The sequence below is a fragment of the Bubalus kerabau genome, chromosome 16 (genome assembly GCF_029407905.1).
Source record: "Bubalus kerabau isolate K-KA32 ecotype Philippines breed swamp buffalo chromosome 16, PCC_UOA_SB_1v2, whole genome shotgun sequence".
Taxonomy (NCBI): domain Eukaryota; kingdom Metazoa; phylum Chordata; class Mammalia; order Artiodactyla; family Bovidae; genus Bubalus; species Bubalus kerabau.
Window position 1 is genome coordinate 60030244 of NC_073639.1, and position 19533 is coordinate 60049776.

The 19533-nt window shown below is 46.3% G+C and overlaps 1 protein-coding gene across 6 annotated transcripts in view; it reads right to left on the reverse strand.

The window, feature by feature from the left end:
* CCDC60 (coiled-coil domain containing 60) overlaps positions 1–19533 on the reverse strand; it is a 225224-nt gene that overhangs the window by 39679 nt on the left and 166012 nt on the right. For all 6 annotated transcript variants that reach the window (XM_055550360.1, XM_055550361.1, XM_055550359.1 and 3 more), the window contains 2 exons: positions 11069–11239; positions 1734–1841 (listed from right to left, as the gene is read on the reverse strand). In XM_055550360.1, coding sequence (XP_055406335.1) covers positions 1734–1841; positions 11069–11239 — 279 coding nt within the window. The remainder of the gene's footprint in view (positions 1–1733; positions 1842–11068; positions 11240–19533) is intronic.

A 19533-nucleotide genomic window follows, 5' to 3' on the forward strand; every position in this document is an offset into this window, starting at 1 on the left:
CTTGCCATTCCCCTCACCCAAGTCCTGATCCCCAAATGATTCAGATCCAAGTAAAAGCCTACGAACCACTGATTTACACCATTTGGGTTCAGAAGCCTTGTCCATGGAGAGACATATGGAAGTGTAAGTGTTTCCAAGGGTCATTATGAGAAACTGCAAAACTTACTTTTGTAAAGAGATGTTTTAAGAACATCCAATTGAGGCAGCCAGTTCGAATGTCCCTAAACGAATAAGTCTGTGATGAAACCAGTCATAATATCCATCAAAGGGAGATAGGAGAAAAGTGGGGGGTGGGGCTCATGAAAAGTGGAAATACTAGTAAGGGAGAGGAATGTGTCCAAATACATGGTGTTGATGGCGATAACGATGCTGATGAGGAGGATGGTGATACGGTCAATGGTGCTGCTGCTGCTGATGGTGATGATGTTGGCAACAGTGTTGGTAATGGTGGCATTATCCACCCACAAATAAGTGCTCTTATTAATGACTTGCCACATTGTCCTAGGATTTCAGTCCATTACTTTACTCTTTAAGTACATGAGACCTGGTAGTCCAAATACATCATGAGCTCCTCAAAGGTAAAACCTTGGGATATACCTTCTGTGTAGTGTGTGGTGGTGAGAGATCAGGCTCTGAAGTTAGACACACTTGGCTTAACACCCCAGTGCAGTGACATGCTGAACTCTGTGACCTTGAGCAGGCTACTATACCTCTCTGAGCTTCTGTTCTCTCATCTGCAGAGACAGGCTAATAAGATACCTGTACAAAAGCGCTGCTGAGAGGACTGAGTGGAACAGGGCCCACCAGAGCAGTCGGTAGTGTCATTTTTACTGTGCATCATGCCTTTGGGACCTGACAAATGAGCAGAAAGAGAAGTCTAGAGTCCACTGCCCCATGCCCACTGCCCTAAAGCTGTGGTTCTTACAGGAGGGGGCTGGGGGTGCCTGTGTGTGTGTGATTGTGCCCCCAGGGGGATTTGGCAACGCCTGGGGACATTCCGGTTGTCAGAGCTGGGGAGGGGGTTGGCTACTAGCATCTTGTGGGTGGGGGCCATGGATGCTGCCCAGTATCCTACATCCTACAGCGCACGGGACAGTCTTTCTCAACGAAGAATTATTTGTCCTTGAATGTCAATAGTGCTGAGGTTGAGCAGTCTTGCCTTAAACTCTGTCCCTGAAATCTCCCAGTTGAAAAGGGCTAACTAGTGAGAAAGGCAAAGCTGGGCTGAGAATTCTCTGGAATAAATAGGAGGGAATGAGATGTCAAGGTTTTGGAAAGCCTGAGTATTCCCTGGAGGGTTGCTGAGCCCCTGTTACACCATGCAATGATGAGTTTGTACCTGGGGTTGGCTCAGACGGCAGCGGGGACTTCTCTGGGAAATAACTACCTGAGTCTTGGGGAAAACGTGTCCCTAGAGGCTCAGGTGAGACATTCGCCAGGCGTGCGTTGCAGATAGATTTTATCAGGCTTTGCAAGCTATTTGACATTAGAGCATCTGGCTTGGTAAGGAATGGAATGACTCGGTCCCAGCTGGATTGCCATTTAGCTCTGAGACACCATGTCTGCTTTCCGTTATTTTTATACGCCACATAGTGTTGCTGGCCCCAGGCTCCCTGTCCCTTTCAAGAGGACAAAGGAATAGCTCCCAATGACCGTTAGCTGGTTGAGTCATTTGACCTTGGCTGTGAATGATAAAACAGTGAAGCAAACAAGCCCGAGGTGGGACTACTTACATGTGGGCCTCGGGCAGCGAGGGCGAAATGATGCAGCTGTGCATGGGGGTGAATGGTCGCAGGATGACTTCAGCCACTGCCTTCTTCGTCTTCTCATCCCCGTATGTGCTGAAGCAGAAGCAGAGCGAACGACAAGGAGCAGTTTTAATTGCCCACATCTTTCGTGAGGGGTTATCTGGCAAATATCACTAGGCACCAACTATGGACCAGCCAGTAATTTCAGCTGGAAAGGTGAAGGTCCCAGATGCAGCCAGTAATCAGAGCATGTAAGACCCTCTTCTCTCATGGAGCATCTATTCTTGTGAACGAGCAGAGAGAACACATAAGATCAGTCAGGCAGCTGTGTGGTACACTGATATACTAGATGAGGGGTTGGATGTTTTCCTATCCCGCTAGACAAACAGTTATGCTATTGTGGGGCATTCAGTCCACATGTTGACTACTTAGTAGCATGAAAGCTGTTGATGATGTAAACAGTAAGTTAATGGCAGGGTTTAAATAAAACTTTATTTACCAAATCAGCTTGGGGGCCCAGGGGCTGGAGTTTGCTGACCTGTTCCCCACCCCCTCACTCCCACTAGTAAGTGATACATGCTATGGGGAGAATAAAAGAGCAGGGAGTTCAGTAGGGCTGGGAGAGCTAGGGGCTGCAATCTTAAACCGAATGATTGGGGCAGGCATGACTGAGAAGGTGACATTTGATAAGAATTTGCAGTGGAAGAGAGTGAGCCATTCATCCATCTGGGGGCAGAGCCTTCTGGAGAGAGGCAGTGACAGGTGCCAATGTCCTGAGGCGGGAGTGTGTTTTAGACACGGCAAGGAGGCACGTGTGGCTGGAGTGGAGTGAGCAACAGAAAGAGGAGAGAGGCAGGGATGCAGAGAGAACAGGGGCTTTGCAGACCAGTGCGAGGACCCTGACCTTTTCTGTGAATGACAGTAAAGGATTCTGAACTGAAACAAGACATGATGTGACCTCTTACAAAGGAGCCCTCTGACTGCTGTTTTGAGAATGGCCGATGGCAGGGGGAAGAGGGCCAGGAGACAGATGAGAAGTGCTGCGATACTTTCAGCTGGAGACAGCATGGTGGCTTGTGCTGGGGTCCGAGCAATGGGGATGGTGAGAAGTGGAAACGACAGGATGGACACAGGGAAGGAGCTGCCTGCAGTCAGTGGTTCTCGGTTGCGGTCCTCTCCTTTAAAGGGACTTCTCCCAACCCTCCAGACTGCTGACTCACCAGCTGGATGAATCGGCCGTGAGATGCAGGGATCTCGAACTTCAGAAGTGGGCACAAGTGTGCCCCCAAAGATCAGCCACGACCAGGCATACCTCTTCCAAAGCCCATTCCCTGCCCCACAGGGAACACAGGGGCTTCCTCTGAAGCCAAAACCATCACAGGAAGGGAGGGGACACGATGCTTACAGAGACGTGAATCAGCCCAGACACTTGTCTGAAAAAGACTGCTTCAAAAAGTGAAAAATATTAAGCTACATTTAATAACATAGGTAAGTTTTTTGTTTTTTCAGCACCATATGGAGCAAGTCATTTCAGTCAGAGAAAACAGTCTTTTTTTCCCCTTAATTTTGGCATGCCTGAGTCATAGGGCAAATATTTTTTGCCCATGACCAAACCGAGCCCACAGACACACCTTAACAAGCCTACTGTGTGCATAATGGAATCAGTTGTCTATATTGTAAAACTGGGAGATGTCACACAAAGATGGAGACTGTAAAGTTCTTTCCACTCTGGGTAAGAGGTGAGTGGGGTCCAAGATCAAGACTATTGCCCATCTGCGCATGAGGTGGGTGCCCCTTGGGTTGCTCAAGACTTAAGAGCCCCTGGCATCTCACTCCCAGCCTGCTCTGCATATTCAGGCCACCTGCGTGCTCCTTTAAAGCCTTGTAGTTTTTCAGCCTGAGCACTTAAACATTGACTGAATCATTGACAGGTTCCCTGATTCATTCATGTCTATCCACAGTGATCAAACATCTCTGTGCTGGGGGCTGTGGGTGCAGTGATGCAGGAGACAGAACCAGCCCTGCCCTCTGGAGCTTAGAGCCTCATGGGGGAGATGGGCTTCACACAAACACAGTTGTGAAAAGACTCAGTGGGAGCGTGAATGGTGCTCGGACAGCCCCAAAGAGAGAATTTGGCTGGAATTGAGTCTGGGAATACTGTCCAGAGGGAGCTGTATCAATTTAGAAATATGTGCCCCAAGTCTCTTTCAGTGGGAGGGTGGCTTTATAATATACAGTCCCATTTCCCTGAAAACTTGGCTCTGTGAATGGCTGGGCTGACAAGACATGTCAGAAGCAGCATGATGCCCATTTCTGGGCCCGGGCTCCCGGAACTGGCAGCTTTTCTGTTCTATGTCTTGGGAGGCTCACTCTTAATTCCTAGCCACCAGCATGCTGGCGGGGTGCCGGGGGTTGCGGGGAGGCGGGAAGGCTGTGAAGAGCCTCCTGGTGGCAGAGAACCAAGGCTGCTGGGCTCAGTCCTGGCCAAGCTCAGAGTGACAGGAGCCCCAAGGTGCCACTCACATGGATGAGCCCTCTCGGAAACACTCACTCTGAGCCACCCCAGCTGGTTCTGTAGATGATCCTTCCGCCCTGAACCCCACTCAAATGGCAGATGTGTGAGTGAAATAGATGTTTGCTGTCTTGAGTTAATGGGTTTTGGAGTGGTTGCTCACAGCAACAGTAACTGGAACAAAAGTAAATATTGAGCTGAGATCTGCAGGTTGAATGGGAATTAAGTAGGCAGAGGGTGGAGCGAGAGGCCCTGTGGAAGAGGGAAGGTGGGGAAAAGTGTGGCTGGAGGGGAAGCCAAGGGCCAGGCTGTCCAGAGCCTCGCAACCCTGGCTCAGACTTTTCCAGTCCTCATCTTATGAAGAGTGGTGGCTGTTGAGGATTTTAAACTGGCAGCAGTTTATGTTTGGAAAGAAAACTCTGGCTTAGCATGGGGAAAGGAGACGGAGGGAGGCAGAAGAGGTGAAGTGGGGGCACCCACTAGGAATTTACCTTCCTCCTGGGACTTTGAGGACAATCTTGGGGTCATAGAGTTAACTAAAGAGTCAGACCAGAATAAGTGGACTTTCCCAGTGGCCCAGTGGTTAAGGCTCTTCGCTCCAAATGCAGGGGGCAGGGCTTCAATCCCTTGGCAGGGAAACTAAGATCTCACAAGCCGCAAGGCATGCCAAAAAAATAAATAGGAGCAGAATCTAGGTCCCCAGATTTCCATTTCCATAGGCTCTTAATTCAGCCCTAGAGCTGAGGAAACCACAAGCCAATACACTGGTGCTTGCAGTCTTACCGGCTCCACCGAATCCCCCAGTAGTTTGGAATATGTGGAAATTAACCCAGCTTTTACACTCCTTAATTTCTTGTTTTATGTTTCCTCTCAACTGCAATAATAAGACAAATTCTACCCGTTGTTTTTTTCACCTTTTTCAGCTGAATTTGCAGCTGAGAAATGAGGTCACTGAACACAGTGAGAAAGACTGCTTGCAGGCAGGAATCTTTGGGGACATGCTTGATTTTCTTTCTTCCCTACACAGTTTGTCAGACTTAAAACTTTGGTCTGAAAGAACTTACCCTATGGTCTTAGATCTGGGTGGGGGGTGATGGGGAGAGGGGGGGATAATTCCTTTTAATCCCTTTTACTTTTATAATACACAGGATCAAATACTGTGTTAAAAAAGCAGTTCTAAATGAACACTTGTATTTTTGATAATTCTGTGATTGGAAGTATATTTATAGAACATAGCTCTTAGATGTGAGATATTTTCTAGCCTGCCTGGAAATTGAGATTTTTAGCCATAGATCTGAGGGTTGTAGGTAATTGAGGCCCAGGGAGATCAAATTCATTTCACTGCGTAATAACAGCTAGCAATTACTAGGCATGTCTCATATGCCAGGCTCTATGTTAAGCATTATTTTATTTAATCCTCACAACAAATTTGAGAGCTTGGTGAGGTTCATAAGAGTGTAGAGAGAGGAGGCTCAGAGTGGCACAGTGACTTGCCCAAAGTTAAACAGCTGTTATGTGCAAAGCTGGGACTTGAACCTCAGTCCTGTGCTCTTACCCACTACTTCGTGCTGGTATGGATCATCTCCCAGTGCTATTTTATAACACCTGCCTCCCCACCTGCATCTGATGGCTATGTGCAACAATAGCCTCCAGTTTTACTTTAATAACCAGCACTGCACGGCTTATAGAATCCACTGGGTAAGACATAACCAGACCAATGTCTATGAGAAGCATGATCTCATGCATATTTAAACTTATTAAACTTTAAATAAACCATGTCATGCACACTGAAACATGGATTGGAGAGGGAAGGATTGTGTTCTGCAACCATGGATTAATGACCATGTGCAAACGTTATAACTGAACTATTGAAATGGTCACGGAAGGGTCCTTAACAGAGGCCACCTTCCCCAGCGCCTGTCCGCGTGCCTGTTAATCTGAGAAAAAACCTCTTCCAAAAAAGAGCCACGAGTTCATGCCTTCTCTTTATTCTAGAGAAAGGCTGCCAGCTGGCTAGTGTCACTGGAAATACCAGACTCAAAGAGTGTCACTGGGCTCTTAGGTGACACTATGGGCAAGATTTGCTCCGAGCTCTTGGGACCTTTACAGAAAGGGTGAGACTCCCTCAGTTCATTGAGTGGCTTTGTCTATCCTGTGCCCCTTCAAGGTCCTATGAGGACACTTCATTAGGGTCCACTGAGTGGCTGGATGGTGGTGGCTCAGGCCATGGATTTCTTGCTTTTCTTTTTTCACTCTGAAAATCACATTTCTGATTTTTGGCAAAAGATAAATACCATCACAGCTTCCTCCTCCAGCCCTGGCCTTTCTAAGCAGGCATGCTGGCTGCAGGATTTCTGGTGGACTGAAACAGCAGGGTATAACCACACCTCTTTTGTGTAACCCAACAAACTCCCACTGAGCACTGAAGGTTCTGCTCAAAAGCCACATTTTGGGGAATTCTTTCCAGGTTTCCTTTCTACCTCCAAAACTGAAGGGGCTGGACACTGTGAAATAATGGAAATATCTGTATCTATATCTATATATCAGTCTCTGCCCCCAGTTTCTGGCAAAGAGCTCCTAAAACTCTTGGAATTTCCTAAGTGATACAAGAGCACCAGGAGCAGCTCTTGTTCTAATGTTTGGTGTTATACCCTGGATCATGACACAGAGTTCCCAAATATCTTGGGATTTCCTGGGTGACCAGGGTGTCTTTTTATTCAAATGTGGCAACTCGGAGTGGGCTCCTGGATAGCTTCAGGATAGGGACTGGTTACCAGAAAGACTGAGCCATTAGAAGCTGGGAATTCTCTGGGAAGGGGAGAGGAGCTAGAGGCTGAATTAACGACAGTTCATGCCTATGTGATGAAGCCTCCATAAAAATCCCAGAAGTATGGGGTTTGGAGAGCTTCTGGGTTGGTAACCACATCCAAGCAACAGGAGGATGGCAAACCCTCTAACTCCACGGGGACAGAAGCTCCTGTGCTTGGGACCCTCCAAGATCTCACCCTATGTACTTTATCTGGGTGCTCATCTGTACTCTTTATTATATAATAAATGGGCCTGGCATGCTGCAGTTCATGGGGTCGCAAAGAGGAGGACAAGACTGAGTGCCTGAACTGAACTGAACTGAAATAGGAAAATGTAAGTCGGTGTATCCCTGAGTTCTGTGAGCCACTCTAGAAAATGATCAAACTCAAAGAGGAGGTCATGAGAACCCTGATTTATAGCTGGCTGATCAGGTGACAACCTGGGGCTAGTGACTGGTATCTGACATTGGGGGTCACCTTGTGGGAGTGAACCCTTAACCTGTGGGCTCTGATGCTAACTCCACGTGGGAAGCATCAGAACTGAACAGGATGGGAGGACACCCCACTGGTGTCACAGACATTTGCTTGGTGTGGGGGAAAAGCCCACACATCTGTGTCAGAAGTGTGAGTGTGATCACGGCATGAGAGCATAGGAGAACACATGGGAGGAGCGTTCTTCTCTCACAGGCACACTTCAGGGAACCTTGGTTGCACCCCATGGTGCTGTGCTGCGGCATCATGTGTGGTGGGGACTGTTCCTCCACCCTTTTCACATCTTCGTGCCATCAGAAGGCCTGCATACAGTAGGTCTTCAATACCTAAACGGTTGGCTGTCCAATGAGACTGGGCCAGGGTCGAGACTGTCCCCCTTTCTCACCCCTATACTTACTGGGGAGCCAAGATAAAGGTCTAAGACCACAATGCACTAAGGGGCCATGAATATTTTACTGAAGATCTTGTGGGGAAACCAAGAAATAGCTTTACATTTCTCACGCATGCGTGCTTAGTCATTTCAGTCGTGTCCAGCTCTTTGTGATCCTATGGGCTGTAGCCCACTGGGCTCCTCTGTCTATGGGATTCTCCAGGCAAGAATATTGGAGTGAGTTGTCATGCTCTCCTCCAGGGGATCTTCCTGACCCAGGGATTGAACCCATATCTCCTGAATCTCCTGCATTGCAGGTGGATTCTTTACCACTGAGCCACCAGGGAAGGCCTTACATGTCACACTCTGAGGCAAAACCTTATAAAAACCCTCATTAGATATCTCTGTTCTCACCCAGTGATGGCTGCCCTTTCACTCTTCTCTCTTCCGTAGGGTCCCTTCTCCTCACACCCTTGGCCTGTCTGCTGAATGTCCCCATTCTATCTATCCGGGAAGCCTTTGTGCTCTTCCTCTGTATCTGTGTGTTCACCTGAATACCCTTTGCTCGCCAAAGGCAGCTTCTCCTTGGGATGCTCACTCCCTGGAAGGTATGGGGGCGGGGGCTGTAAGTCACAGATATTTTCTCTCCTCTTAAATAAATGCACAAATGGTGGGCTAGTTTATCTAGACCAACCCTTTGCTTATAAATAACCAAAACTGTTGGACAAAATATTCTTTTTAATAAAGTGTCAAAGAGCCGACAACAAAGTGGGAATCTCTTAGCCAAAACTGGAGTGAGACTGGAGACCACTAGAAAGGTGAGGCAGCCTAAGCGCTGCTTTGGTCCTAAGGATGTTTGTCAAGCTATGAAAGGTTAACTTTCCTTCTGACAGCTTCACAAGGCAAGGGGGATGGAAAACAAAAGTCTGTACAAATGAGGAATCAAAGAGGAAAGAGACCTTCCTTACAATAAGTGTGGTTCCCAAGGGCCACACTTTCAGGGGGAAGATGACTGGAACTATACCAGCCCCTCGTGGTCCACACTCCGAGTTCCCAACAGTCACAGGGAACCTCGAGCTTTAAGAGGATTGGCAACCACTAGTGTCCAGCCTGACCCCCACCCCGGCTCCAGGGCCTCCCAGAGGAGAACTCCCTTCATTCCCCCTTCAGTTGAAATTTACACAACATAAAATGAACTGTTTCAAAGGTTGCAGTTCAATGGCATTTGAGCCAATGGTCGTACAACCATCACCTGAATCTAGTGCCAAAATATTTTCATCAGCCCCAAAGGAGACACTGCACCCATTAAGCAGCCACTCTCTATCTGCCCCACTTCCTCAACCCTTGGTAACCACCAGTCTGCTTTCTGTTTGGGATGAACCTCCAAACATTATGGTAAGTGAAAGAAGCCAGACACAGAAAGGTCCCGTACTGTGCGATTCCACTGATAGGACTATTGCTTTCAAGATGCACAGATTCATATTTCTTTATGTTAACAAGAGGGCTCTCCAGAGGAGTGGCAAAGAATCCATGTGCCAATGCAGGAGACACAAGAGATGAGGGTTCGATCTTTGGGTCGGAAAGATTGTGAAGAACAGAATTTGGGAAGTGGTACAGAAGAAAGGGACTATCTGCTGGGGATCCCATTTCCTTCTCAGGCACCAGCATGGCAACTTGGGTTCCTAAAGCCAACTCTGGCACAGTAACTCTCAACCTTGGCTCCACATGGGAATTCTTGAGGGAAGCTTTGAAAAAGGCTATGTCCACACCCCCAGAAAGTCTGATGTAATGGGTCTGAGAAGCACCCAGGTGACTGATGTGGAGCCAGGGCTGAGCCCATTGCTTTAACAGGACAGTGGGTACAGTGGCAGGCCATTTCTATCACATATATTGGGTTGATCAAAAGTTCATTCAGGTTTTTCCCATAACACCTTATGGAAAACTGGGGCCAACCCAACACTTCCTCTCTTCCTGCTGTAGCATTTCCTTCCCAGCCCTGATTTATGCCTTGTTCGCTCTGCCCAAGCGAAGTATCCCTGGAGCTTGTTTCTGCAGAATGGCAAAATCCATGAATGTTGGTGTCACTCAGTTTGGGACTTAGGGGATGCTTTCCATAATTCAATAATGGGAATTATGAGAGCATCTCTAAGCCTCATTCCTAATCTCTAAAAGTGAAAAGAAAGCGAAGTCACTCAGTTGTGTTTGACATTTTGAGATCCCATGGACTGTAACCTACCAGGCTCCTCTGTCCATGGGATTTCCCAGGCAAGAGTACTGGAGTAGGTTGCCATTTCTTAATCTCTAAAATGGGGCTAATCATAGCATCTATCTCATAGGAACATTTTGAAAATTTGACAGAAAGATGTGCACAAAGCACACGGTAGACAGACACCCATTATAAATTGTGATTATTAGCATGATTGTTATTGTTACATGATTGGGTATTTCATAATGTTCCAGTCTGTTGATGGTCCTCTCCAAACCAGAGGAGAGATGTTTACAAAAAGAGGGAGGCTACTGTATTCAACAAACCACAACAAACTTTTTTTTTTTTTGGTTCACTTGCTTTGGGTGGACACTAGGATCTCAGGTTTCAGGAGAAGGTCTAGAACAGGGATATTGATCTGTAATGAAACAAAGTAGCATACAAACACAGTATGGCAACTCAAAAGAGTCCAGAATGGATTTTGGAGGTGGTGGGGCTGAAATCCGGGAAGCTGCAGGAGAGGGTGGCATTTAAGCTGAGCTTGTAAGGATAAGGGATAAGTAGGACTTTAGTTGGGAGAGGATGTAGTAGGGAACAGCATTTAAGGCCCAGGGAACTGCACAAGAAAATACCTACAGGTAGGGATAAACCTTGGAAGAAAAGGGAAAGAAGCACATCTGGGGACCTGCAAGATTTCTTGGTTAGCTCTTGGCTCTGGATACGAGAACGGACATGTGTAGTAGAAGATCACTGAATATCTGAAGGTGAGGCTGGCGAAGTAGGTTGAGTCAGATTGAAAGAAGTCATCAGACACCAGCCTAAGAAGGGGCTTCCCATGCGAGACAGCTGCCACCCCTCAAACCAACCAGCCAGTGTTCCTTCTCAATGGTCCTTCCCAAAGCCATGGGGCTGCAACGACAGAGGTCTACTTACGGCAGAACCAAATCCCCATACTGGATATCTGACAGCATTTTGGCTGGTTGGAATTTCTTTCTTTCTTCCTCTTTTAGTTTCTCCAGTTGTTGCTGCTTCTTTTTCAAGGCACTCTCCTCCTTCAGGATGGTGAAGTATCCACGGCCAATCTTCACCCACTGAATTAAGGTGCTGAAAAAAAGAAAGAGGGAGGAAGACGGGCTGGCTATCAAGGCAACGTCTCACTGTCTTGGGACCGACAATTAACTGAAGAACACTCTCAGGCCCAGTAGCAGGAGACTTCCTGTCTTTAGAATTTCAAAGTCACAGGGTTACTTACCCCAAGCTTGAATTCTACCAAAGACCACCTCCTACCAAAGACCTTGAACAAATTATCTAACCTCTCCAGGTTTTGGTTCCACCACTCAACAAATACTTATTGAGTGCCTGCTATGTGCTAGGCACTCTGCTAGGTACTATGAAATGAGAATAACAATTCACACCCTGGAGGACCGATTTAATTGGCAGTATTTTTATTTGTTTTGTTTGTCATGGTTTGTCTTAGATTCCTTGGCATGTGGTATTTGAATTCCATACACGTATGTCACTGGAAGGTCACTGGCAATCTTTTCCTAAGTGTAGACCCTGCTTCTCAGCTCGTAAACTTTTCTGAATTTCTACGCTACATGCCACATTCTTAATCTCTAAAATGGGGTTAATCATAGCATCTATCTCATAGGAACAATTTGAAATTTTCACAAAAATTTGGCAGGCGAGGATCAGGTGTCATCTGTCCAGCCACGTTCTTGTCACAGCAAAATAATCTCTCAGGTTCCTCATGCATAAAACTGCGCAAAACCAAATGACTGTGTACCAGGTGGAACACAGTGAAGCCAGATTATACATAACTGGCCCTGAATTGTCCATTTGGGCTTTTAAGTTTAGGGATGCAAGCAGTTGATGTGAGGTGGAATTCGTATTTGAAACAAAAATGCTCCTCTGTTTCACTTTCAAGCTTCTGAACCCACTCATCAAAGAGCACCCTGAGATTGCCAGATAAGCTGATAGAAAAACCGTAACCATGTGCAACCCTTCAATTCCACAAAAGAGGATTTTCTTGATGTGGCGCAAACAAAGCAAATGCCGAGCTAATCTGGGAGCTGGGGCTGGCATGACAGCAAACGCTTTTCATGATTATGTTACTTCATGGAGCCTCTTTGCTCAGAATTTGGTTCAGAGGTCAAGACTGTCACCATACACACAGCACAAAGGTAAAAAATGACACAAAGCACATTGTGAGGCTTTCTGGGCAGAGCAGGGGTGGCTTAGGGTTTTGTGGGAGTAGGGATGGGGTGAGGGGTCCTTTGTTTGTGTGGGGACTGAACTTCTCTCCAGCAACAAACAAGGAGCACCTTGGGTTTCTTATTGTAATGCTCACCCTGATGTGGGGCAGAGGGAAGCGGGGTTGGGCAGCTCAAAAGCATCAACGGTCACACAATGAAGTCAGAAGAATGGAAAAGATGGTGGAGAGTAAGATGGGGAGATCACCTGCCTCCCCACAAACTCATCAGAATATGGAACAACTCCTACAGAACCACTTCTAAATGACAGCTGAAGACCCCAGACCTCCAAAAAGGCAAGCCAATCTCCTTAGAACGAGAAAGCAAAGCAATATTGTAAAGCGATTATCCTTCAATTGGAAATAAATTTTAAAACAGTGAAGTCAGACTCGTCATAGCATTAATTCACACCCAGTTTCAAATGTGTGTGTTTGCCTAAACAGTTGCATCATTATTAACCATTCAACAAAGATGTACTGAATACCCACTGTGCACCAGGAGCTACTCTAGGTGCTGAGATTCAGCAGCAAACAAAACAGCTCACAGCATCCCGGTCTTCACAAAGCTCCTCTTCCAGGCGGTGGAGACACACACGAAACAGCACTAAACCGCAGGTGACACGTCAAGTACCGGGAGGAGCCTGAAGCAGGGACACGGGAGAGTGAGAGACAGGGCTGGCGGAAGGGTTAGTGCCATTTCCACCTCATGGTCAGTGAAGGCCTGGACGCTTCTGCAGGCCAAGGAATGCCAAAGAGGGCCAGCAAGCCACCAGCAGCCAGGAGAGCAGCATGGAACAGAGTTTCTCTCTCAGGAGTCAGAAGACACCCACCCCGCTGATACCCTGATCTTGCACTTCTAGCTTCCAGAACTGAGACGACACATTTCTGTTGTTTAAGCCACCCAGTTTGTAGTCCTTTCTTATGGTAGCCCTAGCAAACGAAGTACAGTATGATCACATATTTAAACCTATACGTAGAACAGCCTAACTCCTTGTTTTCTTTGACTGCGAAGGTTAACAAAATTCGTATAAATTTTATAGTAAGTGACAGGCTGATGGTCCACGCCACAGCAAACAAAAGGGCTTGAGTATCATGTGCCAAGCCCTGAGCTGACACCTGTTTTGCCTCAGAGTCTGTGCTAGGCGGTTACTACGTGTCAAGTTCTGTTCAAGCACTGGCATTACAATGAAGGACACATCTTCAAAGAATTCACAGACTCCACCTCTACATCTAAGTTACCTCATTTCTACTAAAGTAGAGATTAAGAGTTTGGCAAGAAATTTATTTGACTTGTTTATGCCCTTATTCCAAAAAGGATTAGGGGCAGACAATTTAAAAAGTGAGAAGGGCAGGAGACGTGATGAATAAGAAAACAAGATCAGGGAAGACAAGTATCAAATCTCATGACACACGAGCTAGTACACAGATTTGGCCCTGAGCATCCTAGAAGCCAATGCAAAGAGGGAAACACAATCCCTCATGTGATTCCCAATGACCATGAGACGTCAAAAAGCTGTTTGGGTAATGGCTAGCCATCCCAGGTGGAAGAGGAAGAGATTTCTTTCAAGGATCTGAATAAGGAGGACACTGTGAAAAGCCAAGTCTGCAACACACCTCTGGATGTGGGTATTGAAGAATGCCTGTCTTACTGGTGAACTCCCAGAAGAGACTAGGGGAGTTGGTGGTGGCCAGTTTGAGGAATCTAGCAAGTTTTCTGGTAGAATTGCAGCTTCTGTCAAGCAAGGCAGCCACTCCCAGCTGTTAGATCCTCTGGAAAGAACTGGTTGAGAGATGAACAGAGGTGGCCAGGGAAAGTGTGTGTGTGTGTGTGTGTGTGTGTGTCTGTGGTGGTGGTGGGGGGGGGAAGTGTCTGGGCCCTCAGGTCAGACCCACCAGCCTATTCTGGGAACTTCAGGACTGTGGGCTGTTCATTCCACGTGCTGTGAAGTGCACCCCTGCTACTGTGGAAGCCCATTTAAAACTGCTTAATATTTTATCAAATTCTTGTTTAATTCCCTTGCATGTTCCCTCTATTTTCTTCATCATTATTCCTGATTACTAGGCTATTTGCGGGAAGGGAGGTATTTGCAGGGAAGAGCAGTTTCCGTCTTTAAGTCCGCTCACCCAGTGCCTCCTGCTCACTGCTTCCCACAATGTAAAACTCCCCCGGGCTAACATTGCAAGAGGAGCGATGGGGAGGCAAATAATTAACTGCATCAGGCAAGCAGAGGAAGAAGCAGATTATAGAATGGAAAGTTTCCTCCACCCAAAGCTACTTCCTCTTCACTGATGCAATGGAGAAGGTTTTTACATTTAAGGGACATACGTTCTCTGTACGGGAGTCTGTGTGAGCTGATGAATGAAAAATGTGCAGTATGACAATAGGAATAGTCTCCTGGGGCTCAGTTGAGTCAGACTGAAGGGGCGGGTTTCCCTCCAAACACCTTCTGACCTGAGAGCCAGTGGATGCGGTGCTGAGGTTTGGAGGGGCAGCCTCTGGATGGGGTGGGTCTCTGTTACCTGCTTAGGCAGATTTTAAAGTTCTCTGAACCCACAGTCTCTCCACTTCCAAATGAGGCATTCCTGCCTCCAAAGGCTGCTGGGAGGGTTAAATGAGACAGCGGATATAAAGAGCTTAGCATAGTATCTCGTACCTAGGACTCAATGATTGGGTACTATGATTACTACTGTCAACTCACTGAGCAGTCCTGAGAGGGTGATGTGATCTGCAGTTAAGAAAACAGAAGGAAGAGGTTAAATGAACGATGAGGGTCATAGTGGCTGGAAAGCAGCAAGCAAGGGTTGGGAGCCCCCCAGGGCTGATTCTGGGATTTCTCTCTCCACCTGCATATGCTGCAAACACCAGACTATTCAGTAGAGAGCTTTAAAGCTTCAAGTTTATGTATCTCTGGGCTGTTCTTATTGCACAGGGTTCACCTCTAGGCCCTCTGAAGAGAAACTGGTGGCGTACATGTTCCTTCTTTAGGCCATGTTTAATCCAATCCAAGTCACCACCTGCAGCAGATTAGGTCATCGTTCACTGGATACTCCCTCTGTCCCTCCTTCTCTGCTTCCCCACATTCAAGGGTGGAATGTACACCCAGCATCCTGATTTTGAGCTTCACCATGTGACTTCTTTGGCCAATGGGATGTTACAGGTATGACTTGAACAGAAGCTTAAAATAAGCTTGCTCAGTTGGGTCCATGACAAGAACAAAACCCACTATTTCGTTGACCCCAGAAGAATAAAAAAGTCATGGAACAGATCTGAACCAGCTGATCTCAACCTAAGTCAGCCAAATTCATTATCCCACAGATGTATAAGCAAGGAAGAAATACTTACTGAAAATCACTGAGTTTCAGGGTAGCTTGTTACACAGCATTGTGGTGAAAATAGCTGACAGATACATCATTTGTTATAAGACATGACATTATTTTATGAACCACAAAGAAGGAAAAACCCATGAAAAGTCAATTAGGACAAGACTGTATGTTGTATTTCCAGTACAGAGATGTTAAAATGTGAGAAATGTGCCTATTAGATATGACAAAATATGGCACTGAGAAAATAATGCCTCAGACCTGAGAAGAGATGAGGTGGCACAGAACTTGGGGCATAAGGTAATCAACAGCCCCCTCAGAGAAGTATCTATTGATAGCATATTTGATAAGCTGCGCAATTTTCTGGTATTTTCTATGAGATTAACAGTCCTTTCTGGTTGTTAGATTTACCCACACATCTGGCCCCTCAGCCTTGTAACACAACTGTTACTCTTTATCGAGCCATTCCACCCTTGAGTGATGCTATCTAGCTTCTTGCTACTCAAAGTATGGTCCCTGGACCAGCAGCATCAGCAACACCCAGGAGCTTGTTAGAAAGGCAGAATCTTGGGTGTCCCTTCTCAGACCTCTTGAATGAGGGTCTGCATTTTCACAGGACCCCTAGATGACTCATATACATATAGAAGTTTGAGGCGCACTGGTTTAGCTGTCCTATTCCTTTTATTAAAAAAACAACAAAACTCTTGCAGAAAGAAATCTTCAAACTGGCTTTATTAGAAGCCTGATTCCCTTGGTACAAGTTTGAAATAAAACTTAGACCCACACTAGCAGTCGATTCATCTCAGCAAGTTCTTCGAGCATAGCTGTGGCAGCCATTTCTCACTCTCTGAGGGCACTCTGCTCTTCTGAGTCTCCCATTACCTGAATCAGCCTCCATCCCCAGAGACTTGAAGAAACTGATGGTCATCTAAAACAGACAGCCTCTGTCCTTTTCACACGGGCCTGGCAGGAAGCTGTGGAGTACTGGAGTTAGGAGACAGGGAGAGAAACTCACGTTCAACCTTTCTATTATGGGGGGCATGGGATTAACCACTGCAAATCGCTTTGTTAAAAATCAACAGCCCAGATGTACTTAAAAAAAAAAAAAACAAAAAAACACAACTTTTAATGGTATTATGGCTCTGCATCCAGCTGGTTTTCACTCACATTTTCTGTCTCTGCCTGCAAGAAATATGGGACTATAAAGCCAGGAGAGCTTCGACAGGGAAGGCGGAATGACATTAAGATGAACAAACACTCTTGGCAATCTGATTTCAGGAATGTCCTGCTCTCCCAGAAGGGAATTGCCTATGTGGGAAATTTTCACTTAACAAATTTTACTGTTTTCAAATAATAGCAAATAAATCAGTTTCTTCCCAGCTTGTGGAGTCTGAAAGCTTAGAGAGCCCACTTCATCTGGCTGGCTCACGTCTTGCTTTGTCAGCCCACCCAGACAGATCGATTTCAGAGGAGGACAGGGCAAACATGATGGAATGGAGGGATCTGAAACACGGTCTTTAAATTCTTGAATTTTGAGGCAACCCCTGCAGACGAATTAATAACGCAGCCCCAGTTCAAATGTGGCCGAGCAAATATTTTGCATTTAAATTCCCGCATTAGAATGCCCTGTTTATACAATAACTTAATAAATCTAGCCTGGCTGCCAAATTGACAAGAAGGTGAGAATCATTCATTAAAATGCAAATGCAATTGAGATGAAATTTGGAATACATTTATTACAGTAATTGAACTTCAGTCAACTGTAGTCACAACACAGATTTTGAACTACCTTTCAGACAAAAGGATGTGTTGTATTATCAACACCCACCCCCCTCAAGTTAATATCTTTGTCAGCATGCAAATTAGAGCCAATTCCTGAGCGCCTGTGATTTGCAATGGAGGATTTCACTCTTCTTTACAGGACAAGATTGCCAGAAAAAAGGTCAACTGCATACACAAAAGATTGCTCTGGTAGCATATTGTGTATACAGCAAATTGATTGCAAACATATTCTGAGTGCTTACTGCAACCACGCTCTTACTAAATCACATCTGAACATCTCTTTACCGGCCCTGGGTCATTTGCTAATTGCAATGCCTAACAATGGGAGATTTGCCAAGTTAGGATTTCATCTCTGAGATCAGAAGTTTCAGATGGATTTCTCTCCTTTCTGAATGACTCAGCCCAAAATGGAGAGCTGGTTCAAGGGTTCCTTTTAATCAGATGGCAGAAAGATGCTACCGAGGCTGTGATAAAGACACAGAATAACTGACTCACAATTAGAGAAGTGGCTTTATCTGCTTCAGGTTTTGTTCTCTCTGGCTCCTTTGTGAAATTTACATGGCATTTCTGAGGTCAGGGCGAATAGCACACATGCACCTAGCAGATGTTTGAGCTGGAAGAAGACACAGCCTAGAGTTTTTCTTTGGACACAGATAAGTATGCTATTCAGGAGTCCTCACAGTGGCAAAATACAATTCATTTCACCTGTGAAATGGAGTGACTGCTTTTGTCTGCTTCACCCCCTTCATCATTAACTGATCACAAAGTGATATCAAGTACTTTCTAAATGTCACTAGACTGACTTCCTGTTGCTACCACCCTAGCCAGAAACCATCATTCATTGCCTCTATTCCTCTGAGTAGCTTCCTATCTCATCTTTCTCCTCCTCAATCCATTGTCCACATTGCTGTCACAGGGCTCTTCTGAAAGGCAGATTCATTCCCATCAGAGTGTTCCAAACCCTTCAATGGCTTCCCACGGCTCTCAGGATGAAGTCCAGACTCTTCCCCATGGCAATCAGGTCCTCTAAGATCTGGGTTTTACCTCTGACCACTCACCCAGTCATTCATTTGTATCTCTCCATCCCTCAGAATTCTATGATTTTGCCCCTTCCTGCAGCATGTCCTCCCTTTCTTCACTTGCTGATTCTAAGGTGTGGGAGAAACTGTCAGCCGTTGACCATTCAATACTGCTGCTTCCTCCCTGCTCCAAGTCCAGGCCAGGTCAAGTGCCTCCTCTGCGCCCCCACAGCTCCCCATGCCTGTGTGCTCCCCACTGCTGCACTTGTCATGCTATATGTTCAGTTACCTATTCCTTGTCTGCTTTTCCTATTAGACTACAGACTCCTTGAGGACAGTGCCTGACAAAGAGTAGGCGTCAGCATTTGCTGGTTTTCTTTCCCTACCTCTTGTCCTTTCTCCCAAAGGCAGGAAGTGCCGATATCCATTTCCTGAGCTTCCTTGGAAACAGACCAAGTTATCTTGAACATCAAATACCTAGACAAAGTCATCAAAACAACAACAAATAAAACTACCTCTTCCAGCTCTCCTGGAGATAGGACAAGCCAATGATGTACAAGAGGAGATCCCTGGGAGGAACTTCTAGGAAAACCTGACAAAGGAAGTAAACACAGCAGGGTGGCCTTTGTCCTTCCGTCCCTTTTTCCTCTCTTCCTTCCTGCTGCCTGGAACTTAGCTACAATTGTTGCAGTGCCAGTAGCCACTGTGTGAGCAAGAGGAAACCCTCCGGACAGAAGCAAACACTAAGGATAGGGGATTAAAAGACAGAAGGAATCTGGGTCCTGGATGACCAGTACATCTTCCACAAGGTAAACCTCTCAGGACTTTCCTGGGGGTCCAGTGGCTAAGATTCTGCCCTCCCAATGCAAGGGGCCCAGGTTCTATTCCTGGGCAGGGAATTAGCTCCCACATTAGCACGTGAACTAAGAGTAAAGGTGCCAGAACGGAAAGATCCTGCGTGCTGTAACAAAGACTGAAGATCCCTCATGCCACAATGAAGACCCGGCACAGACAAATAAATAAAA